The sequence below is a fragment of the Sparus aurata genome, chromosome 17, assembly GCF_900880675.1.
Source record: "Sparus aurata chromosome 17, fSpaAur1.1, whole genome shotgun sequence".
Lineage (NCBI taxonomy): Eukaryota > Metazoa > Chordata > Actinopteri > Spariformes > Sparidae > Sparus > Sparus aurata.
The window spans coordinates 31,143,591-31,168,790 of NC_044203.1; the positions used below are offsets into that span (position 1 = coordinate 31,143,591).

The 25,200-nt window shown below is 40.3% G+C and overlaps 2 protein-coding genes across 6 annotated transcripts in view; both read right to left on the reverse strand.

Annotated features, from left to right (window-relative positions):
- otud7b (OTU deubiquitinase 7B) overlaps positions 1 to 18,898 on the reverse strand; it is a 41,439-nt gene extending 22,541 nt beyond the window's left edge. For all 4 annotated transcript variants that reach the window (XM_030394828.1, XM_030394827.1, XM_030394826.1 and 1 more), the window contains exon 1: positions 18,698 to 18,898. The gene's annotated coding sequence lies outside the window, so the exon portion shown is untranslated. The remainder of the gene's footprint in view (positions 1 to 18,697) is intronic.
- Positions 18,899 to 19,260: 362 nt separating this feature from the next.
- Positions 19,261 to 23,092, reverse strand: rbm8a (RNA binding motif protein 8A). 2 transcript variants are annotated; one of them, XM_030394981.1, is made up of 6 exons: positions 22,940 to 23,092; positions 22,310 to 22,369; positions 22,115 to 22,192; positions 21,243 to 21,379; positions 20,025 to 20,161; positions 19,261 to 19,733 (listed from the first exon to the last, which is right to left on the reverse strand). In XM_030394981.1, the coding sequence occupies exons 1-6, from the start codon at positions 23,004 to 23,006 to the stop codon at positions 19,685 to 19,687; spliced, it is 528 nt and encodes a 175-aa protein (XP_030250841.1). In that variant the 5' UTR covers positions 23,007 to 23,092; the 3' UTR covers positions 19,261 to 19,684. The 2 variants fall into 2 exon arrangements, with proteins under 2 accessions (XP_030250841.1, XP_030250842.1); XM_030394982.1 differs by having other exon boundaries at positions 22,946 to 23,084.
- Positions 23,093 to 25,200: the final 2,108 nt, after the last annotated feature.

Below are 25,200 nucleotides of genomic sequence, written 5' to 3' on the forward strand. Positions count from 1 at the left end.
AATGTTCTCTGACTAATGTTGCTGCATTACAAGGGAAATTGGAGGGGACGTAGGGAGTATAAGAAAAGAATTGTAAATGAGCCTTGAGCACTGAGGAGTCCTCCACAATCTGCTTCAAGTTCAACATTTTTGCATGATCATGCTCATCGTGTAATATAACCAGTCTACTCAGCCACTCTGTCTCCTCTCTTATAAGTTTAAAAACTTATAAGAGCAGGAGCAGGAGCAGGACCAAACCACTTTGGCCCTGTGTGCAGTCGTGTAAACATTAAAACACAGTGAGCACTCTGCAGTCACAACTGTACCAGGGATTATTATCAAAAATAGCAGAAAGGCTTCACACATCTCACCGAAGAAAATAAACTCCTAGGTCAGATCTACCATGAGCCTTTTAGCATTTAGCATGCTAGCAGTACCCAGTGTGCACCTGTTGGTCACGCAACACTGAGGGTGTGTTTGCTTGGAGATACTTATTGTTAGTTAATCGCTCAACGGTGCATTAAATCAATTCTTAATTAAAAATGATGCAACCTTTTCTTTCCTATTCAGAGCTGCACAATATGGTAATAAAAAACACAACTATTACTTATTGTGGTGTGATTAATAGGAATAATAATAGGAATGATCATTTTTTGCAATATGATCTTCATTTTCACTGCAAAAAAAATCTAAATGATGATGATGTGACATTCTTTGGTGTCTTCACAAGAGCTTGAACAAGATGCCATTTTTAGGGCCAGCTGCAAGGGCCGACATTGATAGATCCATCAATATACACCCATGTTTTGCGGGGATCCCTCATATTTGGTTATCAAATACTTTGCTACAGGGACAGGATATTTAACAGATTAATAAAAGCTTTAATTGTCTAAAATGACAGCAGTGCAGTGAAAAAGTTATCATCCCTGAAAATGTAATAATTAGACATCATACCAAGGATTGGCATTGAAAACTATTTTAAGTTTGCAGCACTTTAGTACTTCAATATAATGCTGTTTTATCACACATTTCACTTTCATCAGAAAATGTGTAAATTGTAGATTAATTGTACAACCCTAACAGACAGACAGACGGACAACTATAGGTGAACAGACAGTATTCTTTTAAAATTACAAAACAAAACAAAAGACTAGAGATAGACCGACAGCTATGGTGGACATGTCAGAACCAACAGTCATTAAGAGCAATAAAATGGTTTAATGACACTCAAAACTGTAAAGGTGTGGGAGGCTACAAGTTGATCAACTTCATCAAATGAGAAACCTGACCAAAGAGTCAGATATTACCTCTAAAAATGTCGTAATCACAACATTGACAAGGGCTAGAGTTCAAAAATTAACACTAAAGCAGATGTTCAATGTAAAAGCTCACTAATGGCAAAGACACATTGAGATACCAAAATCTTCCATTTAGCAATAAAAAAAAATAAAAAATTCAAGAAAGACCCTTGTGTGGATTACTGGCTAACATTAACATCGCTGCTGCCAACATGGGGCAGTCAGTGATTTGTGTCTGGGATGGCTGAGCTTTTGTCTGGCAGGAGGGCTTACGTAACAGGAGCTGCTGACAACACGTGGGTGCTGAGCTGAGGGCTGGGAGAATGGCCTGGATCACTGAGAGAGACCGAGAGGTCACCACAGCCCACTGCGTCAGCCCTCGGTGGGCTGAGAGGGTCAATTTACTGCTGGGACTAGGGACACAGGTTTGTTTTGCTCGCCTTTAGATCATTTATGAAGGGGACATTTTCATGCTCTTCCTACGGAAGGCATCCCCTCTCATTTTAGATGTTACCTTCATTCACACCAGGAGAAGCAGAATACAGACACCATCTTCTACTGTTTAACAATGAGCAGCTGAACTGACATCATTCCCTTCAACAAACCTGACTCTCTCGCCTTACAGAAAAGCAAAACTAACTACAGTATGCAGACTTCGTTAAAAATGGCAATCACTTCCTAATGATGTAGGAAAGAAGAAGGAAACACTTGTGATAAAAAAAGATGTGTAAAAAGCAACCGGCCAAATGGTGAAACAGCTATGTAACCAAGCAGCAGAAACACCAACAAGACAATTTTAGACATGATCTGCAAAAAAAAGCTAGTCTGTTTCCAGACATCTGAATCACTGTTCACATGTCTGATTTGTCTTCATCAAAAATCAAAAGGCAGTTCTGTGACATCAACCTACATGAAGCCAAGAGAAACAAGCACACTATTCATATGAAGGGTGATTAATTAAAGCTGTTGTCATTGTCGTCTCTGTTGTTAGCTAGAAAGCATTTAACAGTGTTGGTACATTGTGTTGTTATCAGCCAGGGGTGAGGCCCTTACCTACTGTTCATAGCCAAACCAAGATAGCGAACGTAAGGAGAGAACAAACAATAAAACATATGACACACAAAAAGGGCAAGACAAGAAAGACAAAGCCTTTAGCCTACTGTGTGCAAGAGATGCTGCTGCTGCTCTAAATGCTTTGTCATGCTTCACACTATGTAGGTTACTCATGCAAGGTCCACTCAATTTGGCATGACCCAAATTGTGAGAACACCAAGAACTATATCCTCACAAGACGAGCAGTGGTAACCTACCATTAATATACACGATACATTAAAGTGAATCCTTTCAATATCTTCTAATTTAAAAAGATCCCAAATCTTTTTGCCATGAAACCTGGAATTAAATAACTTATTACCACTTTTACACCAAGGTTAGTATATATGCCACTTTCTTAATCCCGTAAACCTGCTAAAAATAGGCGTTTTACTTTTCACATTGCAGGAAGACAAGTTTGCCTTTCCGTCTTTTGTTGCATGTTTTCTCTCTCACTCTCTTGTGTTATACTTTTGTCGTCATGAACGTAATGGAAAACGGGGAATAGTAGTGCCATCAGACTACATCCAGAAGATGTTAAACAGTGTATTAAAAAGTCCTAATAACATCTTGAATTAGACACATTGTTTTCTAGAGGTTGCCAAGGAGCGAGACATCTTGCTCGTTTACGATTCTTTCGACGAGGGAGGAAATGTCGATCATACACACATTCACACTGAGGAGAAAAGGCAGATGATGTGCACTGGGAGAGGGGTATATACTGTATAGAGGTGAGGTATTGAGTACAAATACAGTAGATGTTTCAGTACTTTACAACTTTGTGCTTTTAATCCCTAAATTTTAACACATGTAACTGATTATTTTTATCTTGCATCATTGCACGCCGCATTCCTAACATCACAAGACTGTGCATATCAAGCACGGCATATATATCGAGACGAAACAACATAAAAGACAGAAACAGACAGAGAGGGAGAGTGGAATGGTGAGAAACGGTGTGTTAGTGTGTTGTGTCTGCAGAGACCCTGCAGCCCTCTGCCTCAATTTTCCTACTGCCTCAGTTTGTTGCTGTGCTCTGGATGCTTTACCAACCCAAAATGTGATCTGATGTCCTGGAAATGAGACTCAACAATCAACTATCTCTCTGGTGCGTTTACAAACAGCTCAGATAAATCCTCCGCACTCTACCTTCAAGTTTAATTGTCTTAATATTACACAAGGTTCAGTCAGCTTTGCACAGAAATGGCCGGTAGAAATGTCTGTCAGAGGGATGCTTTTTTTACTTTTATACTCTGAGTACATTTCAGAGCCAGTGCTTTATTATTATCAGGTATTTGTACTTCTACTTAACTAAAGACGGTGTGTACTGCCAACTCAGGGTATATGTGAACACAACATTGTCATCATCACCATACAGTGATATGGTGAACTTGCTATCAAAGTGTTTCTTTTTTGCACATCCAGCAGTTACAGCGCAACATTATCATTCATTTGGAGTCGTGTTTGTGTACACATGATTAAAGTAAGTCTAATATTCACTCTCTCTCTGCTCTGTTATGATTTACATGAACTCCTGTGGGAAATCATCTGATTGTCTGGCTGCTTAATGACCCCTCATGTTCACCAACTAGTTGCTAAGTGTGTCTGTCTGCTGTTCGGGGCTGGGCAGGTAGTGTGCAGTGGAGCTTTTTCGCTGAAAACACCTGCCTGCTGCGGCCAAAAACAACACTATCAGAGCAGTGTGAGTGAATCAAAACAGTTAACACATGGCTAACAGCTACACAATGAGCTGAAACTCGCTGGCTAGTGTTGGAAGAGCAGTATTTTAGTCTGAGGAGTGTTTTTGGTTTCAGCTTTAAATACTTTGTTCACATTAAAGCGAAACTCTCGCCAAAAAGCAACCAAGGTTTTATTTGGGATTGAATACGAGTCAAACCTTCGTGTAAAAGCATAATTACGACGAAAGAGGCACTTTTAAGATTTACCGTAATTTCGGTTTTGGGCACGTTAATTTTGAACGGGAGAGCTAGGGGCATGACACGCTTGCATCAAAATTGCTATTTTTAGAACACTAAGAAGGCTCGACACAACATGAAACTTTGCTCGTAGCATCACCAGGGTCTCTACTCATGAACACGAGCATTGAGAACATTGTTTGTGTACACAGAGTTTATGAAAAAGAAGGTTTTTGAACTAGGCACGCTTCAGGAGCGGTTCACCATTACTCTCCTGCCTGTCAGGCTCTCAATGCTCTTGTTCATGTGTAGAGACCCTGGTGATGCTACGAGCAACGTTTCATGTTTTGTCGAGCCTTCTTAGTGTTCTAAAAATAGCGATTTTGATGCTAGCGTGTCATGCCCCTAGCTCTCCCGTTCAAAATTAACCCAAAGCCCAAAACCGAAACTACGGTAAATCTTAAAAGTGCCTCTTTCGTCGTAATTATGCTTTTACACGAAGGTTTGACTCATATTCAATCCCAAATAAAGACTTGGTTGCTTTTTGGCGAGAGTTTTGCTTTAACATAGCATGTGGTTTAGGTTTGATTTATTAATTCTGGAGAGGTGTGGGTGAAGGTCGATGGTCCTGCCATAGCTCTGTGTGTCTCTACCACCCTGTGCTCACTCGGCAATGCAATCATTTTTGAGTGATTCAATAAAGTCTGGATTTGATTTAAATCCCACTTGTAACCAAATTCCGACCACTTATTCTGCTTCCCTCGGAAATGAATCATATTACAGAAGTTGAAGACACTCTAAGTTCTGTTTCACTGTGACAGAACCTGAGCATTTTGTCTGTCAATAACTGAGAACAACAGTCTTGTACTTATGGGCATGGCAGATGTAAAACAGGCAACTGGGATATTCTGTGCATTAGAATGCATGTTAATCCATGTGGGAGCGTGTTCCAATTTTGTGTTTTAAATTTTGGTAAAGGAGTCTCAGGAGTTTTATTTACATGTGGATCACAGATTGTGCCTTTCACTCAACCTGCTTCACCACATGCTTATTAAACTAAGCTATGTATACCTACAGTAGGTCTCTGTGAACAAGGGAAACGGGGTCATGGCGTGTTATGTCTGGAATGGAAGATTCACCACCCTTGGCTCACTAAGGTTAACTCCTCGTGTGAAATACGAGCTTTGCTTTACAATTAAGAGGGAAAAGAGCTGAGGTCAAAGAACAGGAGGAGTACATTACATCAGAATGGACACATAACAACGACCCAAGCCTAAGAGTTATTTTATCATCGGCCTAGTTTGTGGCAAGACGTCACCGAATGAGGATGACTGAGTTGTTCTGTTTCCCTTTAATGGTCACGACATAATGAATGACCACGTCTATGAATGTCTAAGTTCTATTTTAGTTCAATCACAGGACATTTCCTGTGATCTCAGCGAATGAAACACACCCTCTCAGGCTTGCAAAAACAATATGAGTAATAGATAATGAGATAAAGGACACTAAGTCAGCAAACAAGGGAGGGTAACACGACTGGTGGGAGTTCTAGCAGGAATGATTAGTGTGGCCAGTGATCCATCTCTGGTCTACAGTGATGGTGGGATAGAAAGCAAAACTTTCCAACCTTTGGACAGAACAATGAGCACTGACGGCTGGATCAAGGCCACTTTTTCAACCACATTAACTACAGATATATTGTTTCAGAAACAGTGTCTCCAGTCACAAAGAATGTTAAAATAAAATGTCCTGCTTCATATGTATCGTTGTCACACTGCTTTATTTACTGTTTGCCAGTAAATTACGTAAATCAAAAAAGTGCCATTTCGTCTCTGATGGAACATCCTTTTTATTATTGTCTCACTCAATGTCCTGCCCACAACACCAACTGATTAATTACATGTCACGAGTTATAACTCATCAACACTAAATAATCCGAATCTGCAAAGTAACTTGTAACTTACGTTTCAGATAACATTTTTGAAACCACGATTTTAAATGTATTGCCAATGTAAATCAGATTCAAATATAGGGTATCAGTCCTCTTGATTACCAATGATTGGTGTCCGTATTGGCCCCAAAAAGACCCTATTGGTCGATCTCTGTTTCTTACCAATGCTGCAAATCAATCTGATACTTTAATAGTAACCTTATCAGTTATTTGTGCCCCTTTTTAGGAGAAAAAACTAATCAAGAACAGAGCTAGCAATGCTTTAGTAGCAACTGCTAATAATTTGAATAAATCACTACTGTGAACCATAATGTGATACAAATATTTAAATTAAAATAAATTACAATGTCTATAATAATGTTTGTATTATTTAGCTAGTTTTGCTTGGGCTCTTGCCTGCTAGCAATCATAACATACATGAGGTGAATGGGGAAACAAGAGATGAGCAACTGCAAAAGCTAGGTAGTGGAAAATTGTGTATTTCTTCACCTTTTATTCTGAAAGATTGCTCGTGTTTCCACCCTTGCATGTAAAAGACTTGTTGCAGTTGTGGCCACAAGGAGTGTCAGCATCAACTCTAGTGATGCGTAACCAGACTTTTGAGTGTTTGCTTTTCTCCATGTTTGTCACTGGAGCAGGTTTGCTTGTGTTTGTCTGTGTGTGTTTGCATGAGAGAAACAGAGAGATCCCTCTTCAGGATCGGGAATAGCAAAAGTGCACCACAGACGAATGTCTTCACTTTACTGTAAAGTAAGTGAGATAAAAGATGCAAGATAATGTTTACATAAATAAATAAATAAATAGGAAATGTCTTTTCTCAATTTCTCAAATACCAAACGGAACCAGTAAGGTTTGCGCTTCAAGACCTGTTTAATCCCGGGTTTCAGTACTCAGAATTGGACATAATTGATGTATGCTTATGCTATCAGAGTTGTCAGTCTAGGTACGTGCTCTAAATGTCTCTGACAGGTGTAGCTTATTACCCTTAAAACCACAGACACATAGAAAAACATGCAGGTACATAGCAAAAGCTTCCTTGTTCACTGGCATCTTCAGTGAGGTGTGAGTTAAAATGGGGGCTGGGTTAGCTGCGAACAATCAATCACAGCAAACACTTCAAGACTGAGGAAAACCAGAAGAGGAAGAAAAACAAAGGTGTGGTGAGATGGCTGTCCTTCAGCTGTCTTTATCAGTGGAGTGCTGTAATCTGGTTACCGACTGAGCCCAGTCAGCCTACACTGACTCATTATATAACATGAGAGCTACAGCTGGGAAGGAGGCTGATCGTTGCCTGGCTGAGGAATGGAGGAACACCAAGCCCTTTACTCAGTTATTCCAAAGTTTCTCTTAGCTGAACAGAGCAGTACAATGGCTCTGCTGCACATGTAGGCCTACTATGCAGAGTGAACCTCTGCTAAAGGATGCATTGAAAGCACAGGGTTTACAGAAAGAAACGGCTTATCTGGAGACCCTATAGCCTTGGAAAAGGAAATGCACAACAGGGCAAAATCCTTGCTTTGTAGAGCATTATATTATTCTATAGGGCTGGGCAATGCTTCAGTTTTGTTGACAAAATAACGCAGATGAAAACACCCATTACAGCATAGAAGAATTGCTCTGCCCATGAAGAAAAAGCAGAGGGTATCTCAACCTATAGTAATTTTCTGCAACATCAGTTGTCTTCAAGGGCAACTGGACGCATCATATTATCATTTCAATGTAAGCAAATTCATTTCCAAGGGCCTGCATTATGCTAAAGCACATGATAACCAGTGAACTGTAAATACCATGGGTGTATACAAGACCACGGAAGAGAAGGGGTTTCACAGCAGAGTGAGTGATATATATATATATATATATATATATATATATCATGATCATGATACAGCCGACTATATTATATTTATTGTATGTATGTATGTATGTATATGTATCATGATATATATCATATGTATATTTATATATATAAATATAATTTATTTTATATTATATATTTTTTTTAAACATCTCCTAACACTAACACTTAATAAAGACTAAGCAACAAAATCAAATATCACAATATTTTGGATCAAATACCTTGGTACCAATATTGCAACAAAACAAACAAAATGAGAGTTTCTATGATAAATTATCATCGGTTTTAATGTGGATATAATGACTAAGTCGGTAAAACAAAGTATTAGAACAAGTAGAATAATCTGGTAGGTTCAGAAAATAATAATCACTTTACTTTAAACCAGAAAAATACAACATTTATGAATCACAATATAATAAAATCCAAAATCTAAAATAATATGTAGTCACATATCACAAAAACGACACAATACAAATATATTTCCCATCCTTGGACCAAAGGTTCATCTTTAAGTAATGGAAGGAAAAAGCCAACAACACGATCACAGATTCTGTTAGCTTGTCAATGCTAGCCATTACCTCATGTTCTGCTTGTAAACTGCTGCCTCACTAATTCACCCACTCAGCCGAGCAGATGGTACTGAGGGAGGGGACTGATGTTTCCAGTTCCTATTGGTTTGCATCTCAGAAATCAATACAGTAAATTGGAGTGTGACCATTTCCCTGGACAAAAGGAAATAAACCAGTAATACGGTCATCGGAGAAAAACCAATAAAATCCACTGAACTGCAGCAAAGCAGAACGTCCACAGAGCTATTGTTGACATGTGAATTATAAGAACCAGTGGACCAATTCAAGTCCATTAGCTGAAGAAATGCTTCTTTATGTGAGTCAACAAAAGCTTTTGTCTTTAGTGGAGCTGATGTGACTGCAGAAAGGACCTGGTCATCATCTTCCCAAATAAGGGTATCAATTATCTTTCACCACTTGTCTCGGCCTACACTGTAAGAAATGTCAAGCTTATCAAGAACTCACATACAAATGGGGGATTCAAAATACAAAAACATAGGGAAAGATAAGCCTCCCTACAAGGAAATTCCTGAAGTACATGATTATGAAGCTAACGGTTACCATTTTTGCAGTGTTAAACATGTAGCATGCACATTCCAACCCTGATGAAGCCTTGACCACCAGCTGTGGGCGTCTGTGTGTGTAATGCGTAAGACAACACCAGCCCGAATGCACACACAGCTGATGTCAGAGATTCCACACCGCGCCTGCCCTCTCAGAGGCCATGCCACTCGAGCTGGTCCAGTCCAAAAGCTGTCCAGTCATCACACAAAAATTTGCCAGGTCTGACTTCCCTCTCCCGGCCTCCCTATCGCACATGCTGGCTCAGACACATCCAAACCTGATCCATGTGAACTCAGCAACCAGCCTTTTTTCTCCATGAGAGCTCAAGGCAAAATAAGGTGGGGAGAACAAGATCTACTTACACGTCATGAACTTGAGCATGGCTTTATTGTTTGGAGTGTATCGAGCCACAAGATGTGTTAACCTCAGATTGCAGTGGCTTTGAACTTTATAACCGAGCCATTGCAACTGAATAAAGTTCATCTGATCTAAAAATAGTTCACAGAACACATGCAACGCGAGGAATAAGAAAGAAAGACATCCACAGTGGTTTAGATCCATTTAAAATACCGTTCAGGATAGAGACTGGCTGATTATCGGCCTAGACTTGGAAGTTAAAGACTTGTGACTTGGCATGACTCATCTTATCTGTCAGTATTTCACTGTTTAAAAGTTATGGAGAAGAAATATTGTTTTGATTGAGAGAAAACTAAGAAGTAAATAGGCTTAAACAAAGTTTTGTTTGATTACATTTATAAATAAATATTGATTATAATACAGATTCAATTCTCTGTCATAGTAACTGAACAGGTTAGATAAATTGGCCAAAATATTGATAACAGACAGACTGTACTAAATGACTTGGGACTTTGAGAGTGGATCAAATGATTTAATTCACTTGTCTGGTAACTACTAACCAAAGTTATCAAATGAATGTAGTGGAGTAAAAGTAGAAAGTAGAAAGGAAATACTAGGAAGTACTCAAGTTTAGTATAAATACCTCAAATTGGAGCTGAGTAAACTTTATTTAGTTGGATTCTGTCACTGGTTATTCTAATTTCATAAGATTTACATTTTTTACTGCAAATGCATCGGTTATCAATTTCCTGATCTAATGATCAGCTCTTCATTTCCTAAAGATACTAGACTGCCTCCCCTTAGATCTATCCTTATCCATATCTAAATTAGAGTAATAGCAACTGTGTAAGAACAACTACAACACCGATGAAAACAGAGGCTCACCACCTAATCTCTGAGTTGCTCGAATTAGAGCAACATCCTGTTTCACATAGTCTAAAAATAATGTTCATAATCACAGTTTAAACAAAGAAACTGCACTGTGCTGAGTTCAAAAGCAGCCGACAACAAACATTTAAACACTGTCAGGGACAAAACGCCCCGGTAAATGCTTAATGTCTTAATTTAAGATGATCATATGTTAGTGACATCAACTGCTCTCTTAAAGCTTGACGTCCAAGTACCCGCCCAATTTAAGCCTAATTTAATGAGCAAAAAGACAATGATATCCTGGAGGCCACACCATTCTGAACATAAGCAGAGCTGGGCGGGTACCCTTTTACACACAGGATGGGTTCAAATGAGGATTGAGCTGACAGACACACATCTTGCAGTGTGGCGACTATTCAGGTGACAAGGTGTAAATCTGGTTCAGGAAATGGGACATGGCTTCAGAGAAAAGGTCTCCAAGCCCGTGGACGACACAATAGATGCTTCATAGTGGTTCCCTTCAGCCTAATTTGGACTCTTGCTGATATTCACTGGAGCAAAGTAATAACAGCCGAGCCCAGCCAACTGAAATGGGCTGTATTCTGAGCAGCAAGTGTTTATCAAGTGTCTGAGAGCTGATGTCATCGTGTAGCAGCGCATGTAGCAGCGATCTCCAAATTTACCAAGTTGCTTTAAATACTGCACGGCATGTCGCTGCCTGGAACGAATAGATTCACATTTTAAAAAAGGACAAAAAGCTTTTTGAGAATTCAACTACAGGACAAAACTTTATCCCATCAACCAAAGCGTACTTCTCAAAATGGCAAGAAGCTTTTGTTGAAAAAATAAAGCAGCCTATCCACGTTTTCCTCTTAAACAGGATGTGTCTCATTTGAGGGAAGTTAAGGGATTTCTCGTCTATAGTCCTTACGATTCAGCTTAAGATAGCTCTACATTGAGTCTTACTGTGGGCTTTTTTTTTTTTTTACAACCCTTGCTGTAAATCTTAGCCTTATTTTCTTCCTTTCCGTCTATCTGTCGCAATGGTTTATTAGGCAGCCTATTAAAGTCAGCCTCTGAGGTTCATAGTCTGTGCCCGGGGCATGTCACTGCAGTCAGGCCCAGTAATCACCAGTCAAGGAGTGCTAATTAACAGCCACATGAAGCGGGCTACTGTGGAGAGAGCTATAGGGGACCGTAAGTGGCATTCCCACATTCCACACAGAGACCACATTACATTGTGCACGATGTCAGCGTGGTGAACACCTGAAACAGCAGAAAATGTAATGAGGATATCTGATCCTCACAGCGAGTGAGGGAAGTGGAAGCTAATCTGCCATCAATGCATTGCTGTTTTTGAGATGATGTGCACAAAAAGTAACTCAAAACATTCAGGCTGACTGCTGCAGTGTGTGTGCTGCAAACCAAGTTGTGCCTCTGGATGACAGCAGCAGGGATGTAGATGAATAAACTGTTTTACTTGGTGAACATTATGCATTGGGTTCAGTATTCCAGAAAGCTGCCAACCTAAACTCCAGACTCTGTGGGTGAGAAGTCCTCATTCAACCCAGGCGGACTCTTTATCGATTTTTTAGCCTTTGTGAAGAAACACAAGCCTCTGCATCCATCGGAACACTGCCCACCTTTTTATTAGCAAAGACTAGGGAAGCTCAACAGTGAATCACAAAATATGCCATGACTCTACAGTACCAACTAAGATGATTAAAATAATTAAAATGTGTTTTCTAAAAATACCACAGGATTCCCACTAGGGTCACACATGTCAAACAGTTTAATGTTACATTAAAGCCAGATGCTTAAAACCATCTATGAGGTGATATTCTTTCTATGAAGGGCTCAGATGTAAAACTTCACTTCTGGAAAGCTTTGACATTCAGTCGGGCTGCTAAATTAATGGAAATATTATCAAAATAACAATATGCCCAAATGCAATATCTATAATGCTGAAGCTACAATTTTTTGATAAAAAGGTCAAATGTGTGACAAAACAGATTTAAATCAAGTACTATAGTTTAGAAGTAAGAAAAAGTGTTAGTTTGGTGCATAGCCCAACAAATGTCAAATCATCAGGATTTTAGAAGTTTTCAGTAGGTACAAAAATGATCAATACCACTCATCACGAATCAATCAATCGTAATACGTCAAATTAATCACAACATTATGTTTGGTCATGTCATGCAGCCCTACCTATGTCTATGTTGTAAAAAAAATTATATCATAAACACACTCAAACAAATTCATTTAGGGTAGTTTTGTGTCAAAGTTGTGTAAGCAAGACTGAAAAAGGGCACAAGCAGAAAAAACCCTAACCTCTCACGATGTTCTCATACACCAGCAACAAGAAATGTCTCTGGGTTGGCAATGATGCCAAAATATCCCTTTTGCTTGGTGTACAAACAATGTGCTGGTTATTACATAATTCACATTTAGAAGGCAAGCGAGATGACTACTGCTTTCATTTGCATATTAACCCTTGAGGAATATGAGACATTTCTTAGACACTAATTTGAACCTCACGCTGTTCTGTTTTAGAATTAACTTCATCTGCTCCTCTCCTGCAAAAAAATAAGACTGCAGTCAGACAGAAAAATGCTTGAATATTATATGGAGCTACGATTTGCAAGAACTGTGCTGCAAAATGGGACTAATTCAAATGTTCAAGATTTACCCCAGCTAAATCAGCCTGAATGTGAAGCCAACCAAGCCCTGCTAGATCTAAAGCCAGTGGCTGAACAAGCACCCGCCTCTGCAGGCGGGCGGCACTAATGCTCATGTGAATCCCCACGTGCTGCAGGCCAGGCCCTGTACACAGCAGGGCGACTTCACGTCACTCCCTGTGTGATGTCATCCTGGGTGACAGGCTCCTCATCAGGGCTGTGTGTGGGATTACTCCTGCTGTCCTGGATCAACAGGGCAGGGCGGGAGGGAAGGGACTGGTGTCTTCTAGTCCACACAGGAAACTACACTGTGGTCCACAAGCTCAAATGGCATCAACATGTCATTATCAAATTGCTATAAGGCTTTGAAATAACCCCCTCAACAAATATTTGCAGATTTGGGTTGGTACCGTGCATATATTCACCAGCTACAGCCTCTTTGACAGGCACCAATAGAACCCAACACTCCAATGAAGCCTCTGTTAACTAACAAATCCACCAGCTGCCAGTTGCTGATGACGGTTCTCAGTCATCAGCTGCCAGTTGTTTCCTGTAGTTTCCTTTCTCATGAAAAAATTACTTGGACCTTGAAGAAAATGTATTATAAAATTTGGCCATATTAGTTTGGATCCAATTAATGTGACAGTTATAAGAGGGGTTCTGCAAACAGTACATTGACAAATTGATTTTCAAAGCAGCGTGTTACAAACTAACAGACGTCCAAAGAAGCCAAATAATCTGCAGGTTAGGTGTGTGCCATGTCTTATCGTTCATGATAATATGTGATAACAATGTGCCACATCAATAACTGTATGCCTACATACAGTAGCAACAAGCAAAGTGAAAGTAACACTGCTGCCCTAAAAAACATAAAATGTGTAGAAGTGCTTTTGATGAAAACACAGATGCAACAGAGAGAGAACAGCACAAACCAAGGACATTTTGCTTCACTATATGTTACCGCTAATAATATTTTCATCCACAATCTATCTGGTAACATTGTGATATTATTTGAGGTGAATCCCCTACTGCTCCTACTTCAGATGTATTGATCAAAACTGGCAATATTATCTAACATATTGGTAAAGACTCTTTATATTCGTGACAGTGTTTCACAAAAAGCAGTCACAAGCAAGGATGTGACAGACAAAAACGACGATAAACATATCCATTTAACCACAATAACTTAACGACTTTAAGACTGATGGCGCAGTAATGTTACATTAACAGCTGTATGACGAGATGTGCCAACATTTCTGTCAGGGCAGATAAAACTATGCTGGCGTTAAGTATGATCATTAATTCCCCACCCTGTGCAGTACATAGAGGAGGAAAAGGTGCCGAGCTTAAAGTAACTGATACAGCGAGCTCTCATTACCATGGCTTCTCTTGAGGGAGTGGCATCTCACGCTGTATGGGATTATGGCTGCTCGGCTGGTAAATAAGGCTATATCTTCACTCATATAACCGCTCTACCCTACTTTACAGTCACTTCTCTTGTATAACAACTCTGTGAGTTATCTAAATATAATCCCAGAGCATTCAGTGAAGGCACACTGTCCACAACATGCTGTTCACAGTCAAGCAGCTGCTGGCACCCAGGTAGATGCCTCAGTTCTAGGTCCCTCCACCCTGACACAAACAGCCCTGGGCACTGGCTGGCTGCTGTGTCACAAGACTGGCAGGCAACCAGCCATGCTGGGGAGGGTGGGGCTCCAAAGAGTTTTATGAGTTGCTGTCTGGACGCAGCGGCCTCTCGGAGACAAGCCACCTATTGATCCCCGTCTCACTGTGGCAGCGTGGGGTTGAAGGTAGTTTTCTCTTTCGTGTCACATCTGTTCCTGTCTTTTTTAACAGAGCCACGTAGAGATAACAAGACAGATGCTGTACGGATATGAGATTTATGATATGTCATTTCTAAATCTTGGCATCAAGTACAGCTGCGAACTGTACTAAAAGAAGCAGGTGCTGGGCTTACTTCTTGCTTTATTGCCCTCTCAGCTGCAAGATTGAGCGGAAGATGTACACTTGACACAAAAGTTGTGTGTTTGTCCTACTAACCCGAAGAAGCTCTCATCTACTTACTTATTAATCTGACCGTGTTTGAGAGATCCTATGGGAATACCTCCACGGCCAAATGGGCCCGGCTCTGAAACCGACACTGGAGCCCTGATGCACACACACACATACACACACTTAGTGAGCAGCTGTTTGGGGGAGCCCAGCGAGAGACAAATTTAAATTTTCATACCCTCTGGGTTACTCAAGCGGCATGGTTACCCTGTGTAACTCTATATTCACCATGGCAGTCATAACAGCCACAGCCGTCCAGTGCAAAAACAGTAAGTACGGTCCATGTGAAAGACATTAAGGATATGAAAGATGGTTAAGATAGTAACATGAAACCTCTGAGAGAGGTACTACTCCAAAGTTTCCCACCAGAAAGACAAACAAGTTAAACTAACTACTTGCTCTGTAACACTATAAACTGAGACTCATACTTGTTCTTCACTGCTCTACCCTTAATTGTGTAATCCCATGACTTTGCTATGTGTCACAGCAAAACTGGAATACAGCACTGCCACCACGTCCTGCAGCTTTAATACCGTAACCATTTTCCACAGACATTATAAGTGTCTACACATCACTGATCATTTAACGTAACAGTGAAAACATTACCATTCTCACCATCCGTGTCATCTCCTCTGTATCATTTTCAAATGAGGCTACAGTGAAATGCTTACCGCAGCTCATTTGAATACTGTGGGAGATCTCAGCATGTATGATAAGCTCGCAAACTGCAAGCCACACATTTTTCATTTTGGATCAACAAAACTCAAATGGTTCAAAGAAAAAAAATCACATTGCAATGACTCAGTAAACAAAGCATTTAAAACGTATTCTGCCTTGCTCTGTACCACTGGAGGCAGGTTGTGAGTGGATTTATCTGCTGGCTGTTTTGTGCATTGACCGGTAGAGCCATTCAAGCATTGATAAACTGGCTCTTATTGTGTAATTACTTACAAAGACGCTAAACTGTGTCTCTGTCGTGTTGAGTGGTAATAGAACTTATCTTATGATATTTTTCCTGTTACACTCTGCCAGTTTGGAATCTCAATTGCACAGGGAAGGACGCTACACCCAACTCAAAATGCTTGCCCGGGGTGCTCTATGTGCTGCTGTACGCATCAATATGTTCCTTGAAGTGTTGAGGACGTGCACAATGAAGCCTGACGGTGCAACCTCACACGCCCTCGCAGAGTGCATCGGGGTTTGACACTCTTTTTCATCTTCGAGGCACAGTGCATGGTGGATCCCACAACTGCAACTTTAATAGATTCATCATCCAAAGATATACGATAATGCTACATTAGGGTTGGGAAAAGGGCTGCAGCAATATACTGTTTCAAGATATAATAAGATATAAACTCTGTTATTGTAACATGTACATTTTCTTATACATGATGTTTGTCAGAATACATATATTTCATCTAGTTTCATGTTTGTTAAGAAATTATATTGTGGGAAATCCTAATAAAGCTTTTTTTTCTACCCAAATCAAACATATGTTTTCATTCCATAAGCGTTCAGGTTGATGATAGCAATAGTATTTGTGCAATAGTGTACACCGTGAAACCGTGATCATTTCAAGGTTATTATTGTTCTATGAAATACTCATACGGCTGCAACCCTCAGTAGGAATAACAGAGTAACTCGTGATTCGTTTCAGGATATGCTGCTCATGGTAATGATAGTATCAAGACAATACAGCGATTCTTTAATTAGTATATTGTAAGACAACCATTTAATGATACATCATGATGTCTGACTGAGGAATGCAAAATACCCCTTAGAGGGAAAAGTGCTGGAATTATGTAGTTTTTTCCTGCATTATGATGTCAGTTTTATAAAATATGAATGAACTAAAATGAAAAAACGTATACCAAAGTGCACAGAGTCTTACTTTAGTGCCCCTTTATCATAAACAGGTTGCAACTTGCCATCATTCCCACATAAAATAGCCATTAAGTGGCAGAAAGCAGAACAGTTCTGGACTTTAAATGTTTAAAGGAAGGACGAAACTGTGGCTCACTAAGTTTACACCACAAGGAGTTATAAAGTATGTTTTAATAAAAACATCTACAATGTAGAACGGGAGAGTATCAACAATCCCATCAGAAGAGGAAGCAATACAATATCTTGCTGTATCGATATTTCATCCCAGTCCAAATAAACACATGGCTGATTGCATCAAGCCGGTCGTTCTTTCTAACCTTCCTCGCTGATAGTGATCAACAACCTTCTCTCCAGCTGTCAAGCAGTCTTGTGTGTTATGCATTATAAACATCCCCCTGCACAGCGAGAAGACGCTTAGAGTACAGGTGGGACTGTTGGATGTATTTGCTAGCTGATGTAGCTTCTTGAAATTCCATCAACCTTGTAAGATGAGGTTCCTACTTTCTGCTGGGTGTGTTTCCGACAGGATATGGCTTTCCAACAACATAAACAGTCCCTGTAGATCAAGTGAAGCAAAGACCTTGTGCTTATAACATACTTTTCACAGTCTGTCCTGGTTGTCCCTGCAAAACAACAGAGCCCACAAACACGAAGAACTTGAATAATTCAAGGCAAAGTGTAATGCAACCCTCTCTCATCGTGGTGATGTTGGAAATGACGGCAAATAACCCAACGAGAAGGGAGAACTGAACCCAACGATCACTTAAGCTCAGGCGTCTGTCACACATATCTGGCAGGCAGGTTTGGGATGAAATGCCTCGCACTGCTCGACTCACAGAAACAAGTCGTTTTCGTGAGATGTTAGGAAATACACGTGAGTGAGTGAGGGAAGTTAACTCTCACAGTTTCCCTCAGAGCTGGTGCTTTAAGTAAATGTTACATCACACATGCACCTTAAATAATAACCGGGCTCAGATTAACTGGATCGTGACTGCCCAGCTCTTTGAAAGCTAGCCGATAGAATAGAAGTTAGATCTTAAGGCAAAAAAAAAACCACACACACACCCGATATAAAGGCGAAAATAGGCAAAATCTCCCATTGAGCACAACTTTAAAATGCAATGTTTAAACCGCACAGCTATGACTGACAGCTCATACAGCTAATGTAATGATAAGCATACCGATTGTACTGAAACAACATGCTTGCCAAGACAAATAAATGAAAATCAACGCTCCTGATGACGGCTAGTCCTAAATGTTTGACTCCGAACCAGCTGTTATGGCTACGACTATTCTCTGTAACAAAATATCAACGAACAATACACATGCTTACATAAACGCATTTGAGGCGTTCAAAAGCATGGGGTTCATCACCGTTTGCACTCAGCCCAATAACTTTATTATTTACGTAATACACTATTTATTCATCCCGTTGGGGAAATGCAATACTCGTGCGTGGCTGCTCGTTACAAAGAAGTGTTTTTCATTTTTCAATAAGTACACCGAACCGTAACGTTTGGCTAGCAAGTGGCTACTTCAAGCCTGGCTAATCAGCAGCTAACGGCTGGCTAACGTTGATGCTAGTAGCTAGAGTATCCCTTTACTGCTTACCTTCAGCGGCCTCGCAGATGTTTTTCTCATCGTCCCATTTAGTTTCCCTGCAAGTAACAGCTTTTGGGTATCATATACGTCTCCAAGACCAACAATTCCTAACTTTTTAGCATCTTCATAGGTGGAACTAAGCGTAAAATCCCAAACCGGACCACCACCGACAAAGTAATTTCTCCACCACTTACAACAACAACGTCAACCGAAGAATTAAACCCGCCCCCCGCGACGGACCATCCAATCAGAGAGAGGAGTGTGTTTTACTGACATTTATGAGCACCAATGGTCACGCTCAGAGTCTTTGACTGACGCTCCCCAGTAGAGTAAACACCAAATGAGAACGACAGAGTAGAAGACACTCGCTTGCCAATTGGCTGCAGATAAATAAGGGCCAGGGGGTTTAGTCCATGTAGCCTATGAGGGTGCCACTGTGTCCAGAGTGACAGGTGCTTTGGAGTTGACAAAATAGCCGGGGCGGCATCACAGCACGGGTGAGGTCATCTAGAATGATGTAAAGCCTACGTCATGAGCAGTGCTAAATAAAAAACACACACACTGGGCAAACATTCACCTTTTAAAAAGTTTAATCTTCCCCAAGTAATATAAAACAAAACACACTCCAACACAATAAAATTCAAATTACAATGAGCAAAACTGAAACAACATTTTGAGGGAATGACAACCACAATCGTTTAGGTGTTAAAGTAAAAACCTAGTTCCACCGACAGCTGAGTTGGACATGCTTCTGTTGCTTTAATTAGGATAAGCAGTTGACAAAAATTGTTGGCCAATTTATTCTTTAGCGATTCATCTATTAAGAAGAAAAGTTTCCTGTCTCAATATCTGAAACTGCACAGCTACATGTCCTAACAACTGTTACAAAATATTGTACAAAAACTCTGAAATGAGCTTCTTATGAGAGGATGAGAGGATTATAAACTGCCGGTCAAAGTGACGGACAACTCCTCTGGCCAATGACAACTGCCAAACTCAACGCCGCCTCCTGTCTGGACTTCTGCTGCGTCTCCGTCCGCCAGTCCTGTGGAAAACCACAAGTGACATTAAAAACGGGAAAAGCAGTTTCATTTCTAAATTCCATTACAAGAAAAGACATTACGTAAGACATTTTAGATCACATTTATCAGTTTTATCTGTATAGTATACATTAACTTTTTCATCAGCATCATGGGATAAGTGATATTGCGATACTTATTTTGTATAATATAAACATGACCACCAAATTATAGCACAAACATGTGACATAGTAGTTTTGTGACTTGAACAGCCATCACATCCAAACACACACTGATAAGCACGCACAACCCCTCACCTCCTCTTGTTCTTGGGGGGCCCTCTGACAAATCCCCAGTCAACACTGATAGGCTGGCCCATCATGTCCTGACCGTTGAGCCCTTCCATGGCTGCCTGGGCCTCTTTGTATGTCTCATACTCCACCAGTGCATATCCCTAAGGACAGGACATAAGGACAACGTGTGAGTAACTGCACATTTTCAGCACCACTGCTTTGGAATTTGGTGGCTTTTCACTACTTGAATTAACAACAGCCATGAAGACAAAGACCTCCATCACTGAATCATCCAATAATGTCATTCAGGATGACTGGTCAAACCAGTGTGGGATCACTGGGACATTGAACCTAGCACAAAAGCTTAGCCAATATAATGCAATTTATCTTCTGTAGCATTGAAAAAACAACCAATTAAATGTCTAAAAGTTCTACTACATCATGCTGATCTTCAAACCACCTGTAATATACATGAACATCCTCTGTGCTCGAGGGAAATGACAGTGGAAGACGAGTCTCAGGCCAAAGATGCTTCAGTCTGAATTCATCCTCAAAACAATGCTGCCACCTTGTGGCTTAGAGGAAAGTTAACGCAACCATTTACATCTGGGTAGCAAGAAAGGGTCATAATTTCTAAGGGGAAACACTAGATATTTGTATATATACACATAGATCACCCCCTAACCTTGGTGCCTGAATTCATATATCTATTATTCATATTAAGAATGAAAGAAACACGTAGGGAAACAGAGAAGATACTAAAGATACTATCTGCTGTATGTAGAACTCAAAAGAGGTCTGGTTTTATACACACAAATGGATTTTCAAGAATAAGGAAAAAAGCAGACCATTTGTCATTGTAATGTGATGTTTTGTACTAGTTACATTATATAATATATACAGTTTCACCCTCGCCTCCATCTGGAAACAATATCACTAAAGCAACAGAGAGAAACTAGGGAAGATATCACATTTTCCAGTTGAGTCAACATGACTTTTGGAGCGTCTTTCAGAGAATTTGCAGCTAAAGCATAAAAACAGACATTTGGTTTTGAGATTGACATACATGGCTTTGTGGTGACACCATAAATGGTGGTGTAGGGCATTTATTTTTTTAGGGGAACAAAACACGAATGTTTCTTTTTTCTCCACCGTATCGACTTACTGCGAAAAACCCTTCCATGAACTGAAAGCCACACTGAAACAAACAAACTGCTGATGCTGCGTGTGTATTTGTCTCACCTTGAGGTAGCCTGTTCTGCGATCAAGGTTGAGATGCAGGTTCTTGATTTCTCCAAACTCTGAAAACTTGTCATGGATGTCTTCCTCTGTGGCCTCCTCATGTACACCTGTCACAAACAGGATCCAGCCCTCCACAGCTGCAACATGACAAGAAAAGGTGTCAGGATCAGAAAGTCATATCAGAAGCACTTTCAACAATGTAAATTAATACGTATGGCGGAGTCATGATTACTCACGCTCCTAATCCTTGCTAGATGTACAAATAGACACCAGTCTAACCTATGTGAGATCCTCATTTAACTTGCTTACGCATCAACTGTTTATTTGAGACACAGAGCTACACTTGCATTTTTCTAAAAGTCATTTCCTTAAAATAAAAAGAACTTAACTTAAAATCTGGATAAAAACGTTCACATCCACTGCACACACATTTTAAAAAAACACATGTTTATCAGGCTGTTCTCTTTCTATACATATAATGCATGTCCATGCTTGATTTGTACAACACAAAAAGGGAAAAGTAAAAGAAAGCAACATGAATACAGACAAATGTAACCGATAAAGTTGGTTTCCAACTGCACCACTTGGTAGACAGGTATAGTTTTTATTTTTGTATTGCACAGTGGACAGAATAATTTTTGTCTAGATTGGACCACATGTGCATGCAAGTTTTTTAAAAGGTTGCTGCCAAATAGGATGTGATTGGAACTGGAAAAAAAAAGGTAATAACTGGTGACACAAGCTGTTGTGAGTTAACTGTATTCATAACCAACAGAGAGGGTAGGAACTTGATACATCGCAGAGGCACTTCTCTTGGCAAAGTTTAGACTTTAGTTTATTAGTTTACATTAAAGCTGGACATCAACACTTACATCTCTGAGGGCCTGGCTCGTCCCCGTCCTGCTCCACGGTATCATAGTCCTCCTTGATTCTAGACCGGGCTCCTTCCTCTGCAAACAGCAACACAGGAATGTACTTACAACTCCTGACTGCTGCTAACACACTGTATTAAAAAACTTTGAGAGGATTAAGTTACATGAACAACTGTCACAACAGTGGTTACTCACCTGAGCCAAAGCCTCGTCCTTTCCTTTTCTTGGCCTTCTCCTTCAACTTGTGGATGCTTTCTGAAGACGGAGAAGTTAAACAAGTCAGGATATATGCATGCTCAGAAACTGGCTAGCTAACTAACGCTGCTCCGTTTTCATGCATTTGAACTCTGGTAAGAGCTTTTGTAGTTAATTATTAAATAAAAGATGCTCTTAATTATATCCTCTTGATATTCCGATTGTAAATTATGTGCCTATTAGCCCATCTTACTGTAAGCTAGCTGATAGCTATGAAGAAAACTCAAAGGCATGCTAGTCGTGGCTAATAACAAGCTAACTACCGGCATGATGCTAAGCTAGGTAATTGTTGCCAATTAACTTTTACGACCCTGAAAGTCGAACTACATTAAGAAATTATAATAACCACGAACAAGTAAGCATTATCTCACGAGCAGCATTTGAATGAGCCACTGGTGCGTTGTTAGCTTAATATTAGCTTGTTAGCACTTCTCAGGCCTGCTACCACGCAGTCAGCGTTTGAAGCATTTTCGACCTTTTTCGCATAAAGTTAGACCTCAATATTTCACATCATTGGAAAGCCAATGTTATTGAGCATCTGCTATCGATTTTTGCAAGTATTAAATTTACCATCACCATCCTCATCCATAGGAAAGTCCTCTCCTCCCGCCTCATGAAGATCCAGCACGTCCGCCATGATGTCTGTGTGTGTTCGCTGCTGACCGACGCAAAGTGCGTGCGCAGAAAGAGACAGCAGGCTGGCGGGGGTTGCCAGGTGGCGTAAAAGTAAGTAAGCACAGTAAATTTACTGGACTGGACAGCAAACTACAGTACATCTCATTTATCCTTTGCACCAGTTTCTCCCAAACAACACAAGCTGAATACATTTAGAGGTATTTATAAAGAATGGTGTTTCCCAAACAACCCGTAATTGTGCACTTTGAGGTGTTTTTGGGGTGAGTGAATTGTGGTTCCCTGCTTGAGACAGTGTGTTAAAAGTTATTTTTCTGGCAACAAATGTGCTTAAGTATTACATGTACAAGTTAAAGTTACATATACATATATTAACATGCACTGTATGCAAATGCTGAACCTGATATTCAGCATTTTTCAGATTATTGGACTCGCTGTTTGTTTTGTTTTTGTCTAATTGACAAATTATCTTTTAAAAATCACAGCTTTAGGTCTGATACAGCATGCAATCTGCAAATTAACTAACATTTAAAGTTGTAGAATAACTAGTGAGTAAAAGGTGCCTCCAAAATAAAGTGGAGTAGAAGAAGAAAATAGCAGAAAATGGAAATACTCAAGTTAATACAAGTATGTCAAAGATTGTACTCTAGAACTATACTTAAGTAAATGTTCTTAGTTACATGCCATCACTGGCAGGAGAGACTTTTGATTATACCGTATGCAAAACCATAGTTTCGACTTTATTTTGGGATTTTTTAAAGATGTTTATTTGGCGTCAGAGGGAGAAGATGGTTACATTTGTGAGCATCTGCACTGATGTCGATGAAACCTTTCTGGACAACCGTTTTATTCTATTCCGTTATTACTATTGTTATCTTAATAATGCACCATGCAGCTCTGGGAGATGCTTTGCTGTTGTCAATAAAGACTTGAATCCTGAATCTAAAGTGTATTTTGTTAAATGAATTAACAGGACCAGCAGAGGGCTTTCACACATCCACACTGGCTCTTGATCAGTGTGATGAGGCCTGAAGTACTGTCACTTGATCACCATCTGCTGGCGAGTTGGATCAAATGACAGAGGACTAACAGACAGGCCCTCTTAAACAGAAAAAAAAAAAAAAGCCTTTTGAAAAACTGACACACTTTCCAATTTTATCTCCAAATGTGGAATCAGAACAGGCGGGTTAAATCCTCTGTTACTGACGGGGGAGGCTGATAGCTGCAGCCAAATAAGAGGCTGGGAAATGCTAAAGTAAGAAAACAGAGATAATATTGTAAGACTGATCTACACACTGCAGGCAGAGCTGGATATTGTCCCTATTTATTATTGTAGAGAGCAGTAAAAAAAAAAAAAAAAAAGTCACGCAGATTCTAGAAACATCAGCAGGTTCAGCTCGGTTCACACTTCTTACCTCTTATTCTTGTCTACGCTGCACTTTTCTCGACACCTTTATGTGGGGAAACCTGGGAGGGCTTTCTCTGCTGAGTTGGCATTAAGTATACTTCTTCAGGATGGAGTTGGGATGTCAATATGATACCTCATGACCAGTGATGTGCACAAGGGGGGGGGCAGTCGCCCCCCCTCGTGGCCCAATTGTTGAAAAACGCGTGCTAAAGTGCCCTCCTGAAAACCAAAACGCGTGCTAAAGTGCCCTCCTGAGAGCCAAAATGCGCGCTAAAGTGCCCTCCTGAGAGCCAAAAAAGCATGCCAAAGTGCCCTCTTGGTTGGCAAAACACACTAAACTGCCCCCTTGGCTGGTTAAAACATGATAAACTGCCCTCTTGGGAGCCAAAACACGTGCTAAAGTGCCCTCTTGGGAGCCAAAACGCGCGCTAAAGTGCCCTCTTGGGAGCCAAAACGCGCGCTAAAGTGTCCTCTTGGGAGCCAAAATGCAGTGCCCTTCTTTTTCGCCCCTGCCCTTCAAAAAGTCTGCGCACGCCACTGCTCATGACTCATTTTTCCAGACTGGATATGAAGGAACAGCTGAGGATTTGGGGAGTATGTTTGGTGGCATTAGCGAGGCCTCTCAGGTGTTTGTATGCACTGAATCGACAGCAGGCCTGATTGAAGGGGATCAGTTTACTTGTAGTGTTGGTGCTGAGCGAAGTTGAAATGAAAAGTGACTATAGATAATGACAACAAGAGGCAGGTTATTTTAGCAACGGTTTCTTTTTAACCCTCACCTGACGACACA